The 11,102-nt window shown below is 35.5% G+C and overlaps 1 protein-coding gene across 1 annotated transcript; it reads left to right on the top strand.

Annotated features, from left to right (window-relative positions):
• Nucleotides 1-7,784: 7,784 nt before the first annotated feature.
• LOC120439029 lies at nucleotides 7,785-9,936 on the top strand. Its single transcript, XM_039609683.1, has 2 exons — nucleotides 7,785-7,858; nucleotides 8,487-9,936. The coding sequence occupies exon 2, from the start codon at nucleotides 8,517-8,519 to the stop codon at nucleotides 9,507-9,509; it is 993 nt and encodes a 330-aa protein (XP_039465617.1). The 5' UTR covers nucleotides 7,785-7,858; nucleotides 8,487-8,516; the 3' UTR covers nucleotides 9,510-9,936.
• The last annotated feature ends 1,166 nt before the right edge of the window (nucleotides 9,937-11,102 follow it).

Here is an 11,102-nt window from a genome sequence, read left to right as displayed (position 1 = left end):
CTGCTACCCTTAAAACTTTGTTTTAAGGGTAGCAACCTCCTGAACTTCCCCACCATTGATTGGCCTATTAGATTATTTCTAATATTAGTTAGCAGATATATCCAGGAATATATCCTTTTGAAAATATTCAGTTTTCATAGTAATCTGCCAGATATTTCAGTTATTTTATTGTGGACCAAAAGTGGTGAATCAGACCCTCAGAATGACACCACTAACATGTCTACAAGTCAACTAATGACTTTTTCTTGTCTTTGTTTTTAGATATAAATAACTAATATAAAATTACCTTTATCATTATCCAAAATAATTTATATTAAAATCATTAGACAAATTAAGATCAGATTAAGCAATAGAAACTCCTAAGTATGGGGCGCCGTTTGTAAAGTGAAACATGCTGAAATTAACGGCAACATGTTTCCACATTTAGCTGAAAACCTTACAAAAACATGTTTTTTTTGTTTTATTTTACAAAAACATTTTTTACAACATTTTGTAAAATATTTGTAACTTTACATATTTAAAACACAATGTTAAATGTCAAGTCTAAATGTTAAATGTTAAATCTAAATGTTAAATCTAAATGTTACAGGAAACTAAATATTTAGCTAACATGCAAATTTATTGTACAGCTCAACGGAAATACCAAAATGAAAGCTTTACGAAAACCTCTGGTGCAAAAGTGTGCCGGTAGTGGTCAGATTGTGTCTGCTCTCCCCTGATAGTCACTTCTCACTGCCATGAGCTGCTTCACATCTCGCCTATGAGCATGTTCAGCCATTTAACTGAAAACATCGGAAGATCCGTTTTGTCGGCCAAAGATTCAGCAGTAGTGGACTCTCAGCAGCTGCAGTCTCCACTTCATAATTGCTTCAGCACAAGTCCAGCTAAATCGCTGGACATGCTCGTAGGCAAGAAGTGAAGCAGCTCATGGCGGTGAGAAGTGAGGGGGAGAGCAGACACAATCTGACCACTATTGGCACACTTTTGCACTGGAGGTTTTCGTAAAGCTTTTGTTGTGGTAATTCCATTGATCCGTACAATAAATTTGCATGTTCGTTTCCTGTAACATTTAGATTTAACATTTAACATCTAGATTTAACATTTAGATTTAAATATAATATTTACATTTAACATTTAGATTTAGATTTAAATATAATATTTAGATTTAACATTTAGATTTAATTTAAATATAATATTTAGATTTAACATTTAGATTTAATTTAAATATAATATTTAGATTTAACATTTAACATTTAGATTTAACATTTAGATTTAGATTTAATATTTAACATTTAGATTTAACATTTAAAATTGTGTTTTAAATATGAAAAGTTACAAATATTTTACGAAATGTTGTAAAAAATAACTCGAAAAAACATGTTTTTGTAAGGTTTTGAGCTAAATGTGGAAAAATGTTGCCGTTAATTTCAGCATGTTTCACTTTACAAACGGCGCCCCATACCTAAGGTCTCAGAGTTGCTGTTAATATTAATCACTTTGTTTTTAAGGTGTGTTTTCATCTACATTACTCTAATTGCATTACTTACTTTCATAACACACATAAGCTTTGGTTACACCACATGGCGCGTCATTCCAGAAGCCATCAGCATACATCTCGCCACATGACTCAATGCCGCCATAGTTGTCTGGTTGATTAAGGCTCCATTTGGTGAAGTCTGCTCTGCCGCTGCCATCAGACCACAGCCACCTGTTGTACTGTCCGTTGTAAAGTCCGATCCATGTGGCAGTCGCGTGACTGTCCAGTGTACTGACCAGGTGGTTTTCTTCATACATGTTATTTATGGTGGCCAGGTCAGAGTACTTCAATCTGCAGAAGCTCTGAGCCTCATACCAGGTCAGGGATTCATTGATGAAGTGGTACTGCACTAAAAAAAGAGATTAGCTTATCCTTTTTATTGAAATATAGAAAAACAATATCAACACAGAGGTTCAATTTGTCAAGGATAATTAGAGCACAGTGGTCATTGATCAGTGGTTGTTGATCAATGGTCATGAGAATTTGCATAATCATGATGAAGGAACTGACCTCCCAGCCCATTGTTCCTTCAGTGGGCTGATTTCAGTCATTATGCAAATGTACTGTTTATAAGTTTGGGGAAACCTGCAGTCAGCCGAGACTGAAGTCACTTGGATGAGTGACGAAACGTTTCTCCCACTGAAAACGCTACGTCCAGATGAACAGAATCAACTTTTGGAGATTTACTTACTTGGATGATTGAGAATGCATCAAGACACAGGATGATGAGGGAACAGGCAGTAAGTGGGAACAAGGCTTAAGTACTAACAGATAACTATAAAGAGGAAGTAGAACTAGACATGACACACAAGAGGTTTAAGACCACCAAAATAAAACAGGCAGTAACAAAAGACGGGAAACTCAGACGACACAAAGCCAGAAAAATAAACAACCACCAAGACCAGACTGAGCCGGAAATAGAACCAGAGGGAGGCAGGAAATACCAGAGTTATATAAACCAGACTGAAAGTATGAAATCAATACAGAATGTAATTTTATTTAAAATATTTGCTCATTCATGATTCAATCTTGTTTTACATAGTTTTCGATCTGTGAAGATACCCCCTGAGACACACAGGAAGTGCCATCACAATATTCCCTAAAACTGTAAAAACATGTATAGAACTAAAAGTGTAATCACCTGTAAACTCATGAAATTCTTACAACAGTGATTAAATTTGGTGATTTGTGATTTCCCTTAAACTCTGATACTGTATTGTTGCAGTGTCAGTACAAATCACAAAACAATCTCCTTGATCACTGACCTAATTTACATTACACAAAATCAAAAGTGCAATTGGTAAAAACAAACAGAAGAGGTTGCTGCTGTGCAATCTTATTTACCTGTTTCTTTGGACCCTGTTAAAAGCAGTGCAGTCGTGATGGTAGTCATCAAATACAACAGGAAAATTCCTGCAACCCAAAGAAGCAGAATATCAAACGTGAATAAATATTTAAATATTTAAATATTTAAATATTACTCACATATCTTGGCACATTTCTTTACAAATGTACAATTTCACCTGTAAATCAACTTACTAGATTACTAAGTACTTAATGATCTAATATGCATTAACCACTACTACACATGAATTATGAAAAGGACTTTTTATATCGAATAAATAACTAAATTGAAAGAGAATTTACAAAAATCACACACATGATCCTACTTTTGGGCTCCATTTTTTTCATTTATATGTGCAGGTTGACTAAATTATTTTAAAAGCAAAATCAATTACCTTTCTGTGTTGATAGTGCACAATTATAATTCTCCTTTAACATTAGTCACATCAATTACTTGAACAATCATAACACTTCCATTGGAAATACAGATGTATAGATGGTATATAATTTTCTATTGTAATGGTTTTAAATCTCGCTAAAACCTTGGCATTAGTAGTATTGTAGTATAGTAGTATGAAAACACAAAAGAACACTTCAAATATGGTCGCACAATGGTTAGCAGTGCTGCCCTACAGTAAGAACATCCTGTGTTCAAATCCGACATTTGACTTGTGCCTTTTTGTGTGGAGTTTGCATCTTCTCTCCATTTTTAGGTATCCACTTAACTACAATCATATCAATTCTGGTGTCTGCTTGCTGGCTTCCCATTTAAAATATTTAATAAAAAATTTGGCAATGTTTATATGCCAATTAATGTTGTCTTTTAATCATCATTCATGAAATTAACTCAGAAAATAGAGATTGTGTTTTCAGTGTTTGGATTTACCTGAACAGACAACAGTTTTAAGACACATCGCTTCAAAAATAGAAGAAGTAGTCTGAAAGCATAACAGCAAAAACCAAAACAGCACCTTTAAGTCATATACATTTTTCCCTACAACAGTATATCCATTTACATCAATAATTAAAAAAAATCAAAACATTTGGTTGTCATTATTATTTTGTTACCCAGCAAAACAAAAAGCATCACAACAGAAGGAATTTAATAATGTAATTAAATTGTGAAAAATAATTTATACAAGCTTTATATAAGTACCTGATATGGTCAGCTGTAGATTTGTGTTGCTTATGAACCTCTCTGTAGTTCTGAAAGTCATTTTATTTACACTATGCAAAGCAATTATGGAGAAACTATAATATATTTGGTTACAGGTGTGCCATAAAAGATTTAAAGGGCCAGTGACAGTCATCTGGTGGAAGCTGGAGGTAGGAAATGAAGATCTTGCAGACCAGTGTCTGATTCTTGCATTGCCCTCCAACTACTGGTTGCATTTGCTGGTCTGTCAAGGATCTTCCCCCACAACCTGATCCAAATCACACAGTTCAATTTATTTTATTTACATCAATTCGAAAATCATAAAAACAATAGTCACCTCAAGGCAATTTATAATGTTAGCCACAGACATTATAAAAATACATCTGCCTTATAACAATACATCTGCCTTTGAGCCCTTGGCAAAAGTGGACGGTAGAAAGTCACTTTTGACAGGAAAAAAACACCAGCTCAAACAGGCTCGACAAGGGGTAGCCATCTGAGTGGGGGTGATGGGAGGACAATGGGAGGAGCCAGGTGGATACAAGTATGCTCACCCCTGCTCACTGCCTCTCACTGAGGGCAACTCAGGAACTGAATGCGGCACCCCTTCCCTTGGTTCCTAAGCACAAGCCATGCATTGAGGCTTGACCACATCTAGCTAGTATTTCTCATACTCACACACTAGATCATGTTCCTTCCCCACCAGAGAGGTGACATTCCAAGTCACAAGAGCTAGTTTCAACAAACACCAGGGCCTCCATCCTTGAATGCCTCCACAACACACACTGCACTTCCTGGTGGTGGTGAGCCCACAACAGCTCTTAGATGTTGTGGGCCACGTAAAAGTACACACACACACACACACACACACACACACACACACACACACACACACACACACACACACTTGTGTCTGACTCCCTCCAGTGATGAACAATGAGACAGCACTGTAGTTGGTAAATATTTTACCACTGTGCCAAAGTCAATTAGATATCAGTATAACATCATATCAGTTCATTTCTGTGCCCAAACTATGCAACAACCCAGAACATCATTTTTTTCATGCCCACTTCATATTTGTCGGTAGTATCATCAGTACCTACATTATTAGTATTGTGTATCCTTACACAACTACAAGAAGAATTTGGTTTTCACTCAGATCTAAGAAATAACACAATAACACTGCAGGGTATTAAATTAATGCAATGCAGAGGTTAAGGTTGAGTGGGGTCATCTTCACAAATGCACAAATTAAATTCCCTTTTTATTCTGATTAAAATTTTTTGTTAATGAAAAACAGCATAGAGACAAATTAATGCAGTGCATTAAGTTTTGCAGTTAAAAGATTTTCTCCCTTCTAAGATTTCTTCCAAATTTCATAACACAGGACAATTACATGCATACCATTTCTTCTGCATTGCACCACTCACTACTGCATATGTACTGTAATTCATTGAGAATCTTCCTGCAGATATACATCTGCAGGAAGATGTATATGTGAAATATGTGAAGATGATAAATGTTGCACATTTATCCACAGTATTTCTGTATAAATCTTCTAGCCACACTGAATAAGCCACAATGAATAAGTGTGGCTGGGGGGGGACACTCTCAAAGGGTTTAAAATCTGGGACTCTCTAGCAATTGCTCTTAGAACTGAAGAAGCTTCTGGGATGAGAGGCGAAACATCTTCAAGGAAACTTAAAGAAGTCCTGACGTTTTCATTCCAAGACATATTCCCAGAGAAGTTGATTATCTTGTTAATATGGTTACATCACTGAAAATGGCTATGGAAGTGATGGCTCCTTAGAAAGAGAAAACCTCAAGTCAGAATTACTTGACTCCCTGGTATAACTCTCAAACACCTTAGGGCGTAAACTTTAGAGAACATATTATTTCACCATTTTAGAACATCTTGATTTATCCATGAAAAAGAGTTTGTTGTTGTTTGTTGAAGAAAATGAGACCCATCCCAGATTTTCCTTCAGCACTGTAGCAAGGCTAGCAAAGAGCCAGCACTCAGCTGAACTATCTGTTGAGTATCTGTTGAGTATTCCTTTAACCTTAATTGTTAGGGTTAGGGTTAACCCTAACCCTGACTTCATGAATTTCCTAATAAATAAAAGGTTAACAATTAGATGAAAAAAATACTCACAATCATCTTACAGAATAGAGACAGTATCATTATGTATAGCTTCTTTCAATACTGTTGATATTTATTTAGAGTCCTTCTGTCTTATTGATCCTTCTGAACTTCAATAATCAGCTCAATCAATCAATTTAACTTCCTCCTCCATCTTTTAGTTCCCATGCCTTTGCGACTGTTCAAATTATCCTATTATTAATTAACACTTAAACCTCAAATATGATCAATCTATCTCTATTAATAGGCTACATACCGCAGGCCTTTAGGGTGGCAATAATCTGACCGTTTAAAAAGTCGCCTTTTGACACAGCTATCCTAGCTACTTATAGGCCAATCTCAAGACTTTTTATCTCAAAAAGTCTTGAAAGACTAGTTTTAAAACAGCTAACTGATCATCTGCAGAGGAATAGTTTACATGAATTTGAGTTTTAGTCAGGTTTCACAGCTCATCACAGTACAGAAAAGGCTTTAGTGAAGGTTACAAATGATCTGGAGCTGGAATCTATCCCAGCAATATGGGTTAAGAAGCAGGGTACTCCCAGGACAGGTCGCCAGTCCAATGCAGTATTAACATAGAGTGATACACAACCGTTCACTTTGGACTGTGGGAAAAGGCTGGAATACCCGGAGAGAACCCATGACCAGTAAGAGCAAGATCATGATTAATGCTCATAGACACAGCTGAGTCATGAGCATCAGCTGTGCAAATACAATGATGTTGTGCGCCATGCTTCTCTAATATATTTGTAGTTATTATCAGGCAAAAATACTTTACATTACTAGATAGTTTTTATCACTAAATCTTTATCCTGAAATTTCAGGTCAAACCAGCCAACTGTGTCCACCATGAAAATGACCACCACCCGTTTTTATTTGAGCATTCCACCCCAAAAGTGGCTCAAAAAAGTTTTCCAGGCAAAAGCAATGTTTAATCCCTTTAAAGCCTAAGGCATGAAATAATTGTTGTTGTTGTTGTTTTTTTTTTTAAATTGAGTGTTTATCAAACCTTTTGTCAAGTTAAAAAATATCAATTATTAATTTGCATATAGAGTTTTTAATTATCACTGTAGCTGGAAACTACTCTTCGGTGGTGTTGAATGACAGTGAAGATGAAACTTAAACTCAAAAACAAATCTCAAGTACGATGTGTTACGTGTCGTGACTAGGATTACAATCATATTTGCTACATCTGGCATTGTTTTTCACATGATGGATGTTGCATAATGCAAATAGAATGAATGTGGCAAGAAGATTTTATTATCTTATAAAATGTTGGACTTTTTTTTTATCTCATATTTTGTCAGCAGATTTCCCCAGGCTTCAATAAAAGTATAAAAAGTGCAAATGATTTATATCTTTTACATCATATAATCCCTCACAATTAAAATTAAGTAAATTAAGTTTCACTGTAAACAAATGTGACCAAAGTTAGATCACATTTCACCCAAAAGAAACGTGCATTCAGAGTGCTGCCTGCTTTCAAAGCAAATTCATCTTCACTCTGTTTTATTGTAATTCTGGTCACTGGTTAAAAGTGGGTGTGTTTGAAAATCACGTGCCACAGGTTTTACAAGGCACTTCAGAGTCATAAATATACGAAGCAAAGAGACATGTTTGTCACTCAGAAGCTTTTGCTTGGCAACAGATGGTCAGTACCTACAATTAGGAGTACACTGTGAGTGTTTTCTTACTTTTCTAATTCGTTTAATGCTGATAAAAGTATTTGTATCTGTGAAAAAGTAAAAATTCTGCAGTTTTATCAATAATAATTTTCTCTTTACACAATGCAAAAGAAAATTGGTCAATGAACATAATGCATTGTGTGAAGATATAAAAAGAAAAACATGTTGAATGTGTTTTGTTAATTTAAAAAAAATATGTGTTGAGGTGATTTTAATATTTTTGCTGTGGATAACTTTTAGTTTTCCTGATTTCAATGAAGTATTAAGCAGATATATTGCAGTCTTAAGTAAGTTGTTTTATAGGCTAATTTGCAAAATATGTCGAATTTAATTATGACAGCAAAAACATTAAAAGTAGCACAACAGGCATTGAGAAATTTTTTTTAGAATTTAACCTTTAAATGGCCACATTGTGTCCAAGTGGCATCATGGATGACCCTTGCTGTATAGTTATATTTACCATTGTTTTATACATAAAATATTTCCTCTTATGACTTTGTCAATCTGCATCGTAACACTTTTAACATAAAATGTTCCACTGGTGTGGAAAAGATTATAGAAAGTTATGTGTGGTCATGTAATGTTTAAAACATTTCTCTTTTACTTTTTCTCCTCCATTAGGTCGATAAAACTAGTTAAGACCAGCACATAATGGGGAAGACCAGAGCAGGTGTTTATGAAGACCACAATTTGGCTGGAGGAATTCTTCTGTTCACCTCTCTGCTGGGCCTGGTTACCTATATCTGCGTCTTCTTTTATCAGCGCAGGCTCATTAAGCACATCCGCTGTCCTCTTATCTATATGATCTGTGTGGATATTGTAAATTTTTTCATGGGAATAACTGTAGGAAGTGAATATCTTGAGTATATCTCCGACTGTGGAATCTCTTGCAGTTCTTCATGGCTTTCAGTCGCATGGCTGTTGACCAGATTATATGGAGTGATTTTACATCTTCTGACCTCTGCTTGGTGCCTGATTCATCCAAAAAGTGAATCCAAACAGTGCTATTTTTTTACAGTAATTTCCATTTTGACTTTAGTTTTGTCCCCTGTTTATGCATTTGTAAAAGAGGTGGCCATCTACGTTTTGGGAGTTATCACCATTGGGTTGGCTTTGGGTGTCATTATAAACTTCAGATTGTCAGCTGCATCTCCTGCACCTGCCAAAGAGAAGAAACTGATCACGACACTCGCCATGTATATTTTCTTGGTTGTCTTCCTCCCCAGTTTTATTCTTGAGTGCCTATTCAACATCATTGGCACCTCTGACATTGAAATAATTTATAAGAATGCTCTATTCTTCACAAACCTTCAGCTAATTTTCAATGGCCTCCTGTGTTTCTTAATCATGAAGTTGTCTGCTGGTGCAGAAGAAGAAGAAGAAGAGGAAGAAGAAGAGCAGCAACAACCACAACAACTGTTGCAACTACAACAGCAACAACAGTGGCAACAGTCACTACATGATCAGTCGCAACAACCACAAACTCAATGGCCTCAGTGGCAACAACCTCAAAAACGTCAGTGGCAACAACCACAACATCAGTGGGAGCAACCAGAACAACGTCAATGGCAACCACCGCAACAACAGGGCTGGAGACGTGATGCTTCTGTATTTACTATACATAATGGACGAAACTCACATTAAATTGCTGCACCAGACTATTGTGAGTTCGTAGATGGATATGTTGGACAAACTCATCAACATTGTCTTTGTCTGTGTACATCACTTTCTATTTTAAACTTATTTTGCTTCATTTGTTAAAGAGGGATGGTGGCTTCACTAGAAGTTAATCTCCAGCAGTAATTAGAAGATTGCATTTCTTGTCATATTCATATTGCAGTGAATGTAATGAAGATAAAATCCGAGTTGAAGATCATCATTGTACTCTCACTGTTAATGCTTGATTTTAAATCCAATGTATATCAAAGAAAAGCAAGTAATTTATTTTTATAGAGAAAAACATTATACTTTACACACTTTGCATTCTAAAACTTCCATTCAATAAACAAATGTAAAAACTTTTGTCTTTTTCATAAACATTGGCCATATTTGATGCTCACTTAACAGAGAAAAGAACAATGAAAATAAAGTATAAAACAATTCTTTTTTTCATTTTAACAACTGCATTAAACAAGAGGGCACGGCCCTCGTCTAACACTCTATTCCCACAGGAAAAATAAAGGAAACTTTTTTTAGTGATATCTGTCGAATAAAAGCACAGTCACCACCCTATTAATCTACACAAATGACTTACTTTACTCTGAAACAGTTTTCAACTGTCAGTGGATATTTAAAGGAAATTTTTCTCTTGCTTCACCCTCGATAGAGATAAAAGATCAAGATCAGCCAGATTGAATGCTGAGCTTGTCAAAAATCAAAACCTCAACTCAGGTAATGCATTTGAGAAACATATCTGACTGTAAAGTTCCCATGCATAGGTCACTTTGGGTAAAATGATCATCTTAAACATGGCTCTAGGTTAGACAATTTAGAGGATGTGTAGGTGTGCAGAGGTATGTCTATGATGTCACCTCAGTTTAAGAACAATAACTTCCTTTATGACTTTCTCTGAGCAGTAAAGAGTTGTAAACGTCATGGTCCTTGGTCGTTGACCCAGCATTTTGTGTTTGGACTTTGAAACACATGTTTTTTTAAATCTTCTGAGATCTGAGTCATTAGTTCCAGTTTTATTCATGGTTTGAGTTTTTATTGTCTTCATATTTTTTAGTTATGTGGTTTTTCATAGTTCCAATGTCTTAGTATTGAGCCCTTTGTTCATCATAGGCACCTTGTGTTCCCTGTGCCTTCTTGTCAAGTTTTTTTTAATCTTTTTTTAATCTCTGCTTGTAAATCCACTTAGTTACTTCCTGTTTTATTTTATCCCGTCTTTCATCTTGTGTGTGCTGTGCTTAGTTTTGCTTCCATTGTCTTGTCTAGCATGATTAGTTTCAGCTGTGTATGCTTTCCCCACGTTACCCTCCCTTGTTATTTCAGTACATTGAGCTTCAGTTTTTCTTAGTTCCTTGTTGCAATGTCTGTTTATCATCCTCTGTTTGTTTAGCTGGTCTACCTTTAGTTTAGATTCATTTCACTTTGTTTTCTGTTGTTGAAGGTACCCTATAACGATCACAGCTGTCTGTCGTGTCTTTACTATCATTTGTGGAAAAAAACTTAAACATTTGTACACACTGTATTTTAAATCACTGCACAAACTCTGACTGATGACAGCGATAATGA

The sequence above is a fragment of the Oreochromis aureus genome, linkage group 3 (assembly GCF_013358895.1).
Source record: "Oreochromis aureus strain Israel breed Guangdong linkage group 3, ZZ_aureus, whole genome shotgun sequence".
Lineage (NCBI taxonomy): Eukaryota > Metazoa > Chordata > Actinopteri > Cichliformes > Cichlidae > Oreochromis > Oreochromis aureus.
Note: the sequence above shows the minus strand (reverse complement) of the source record. Positions and strands in the feature narration are given on the sequence as shown.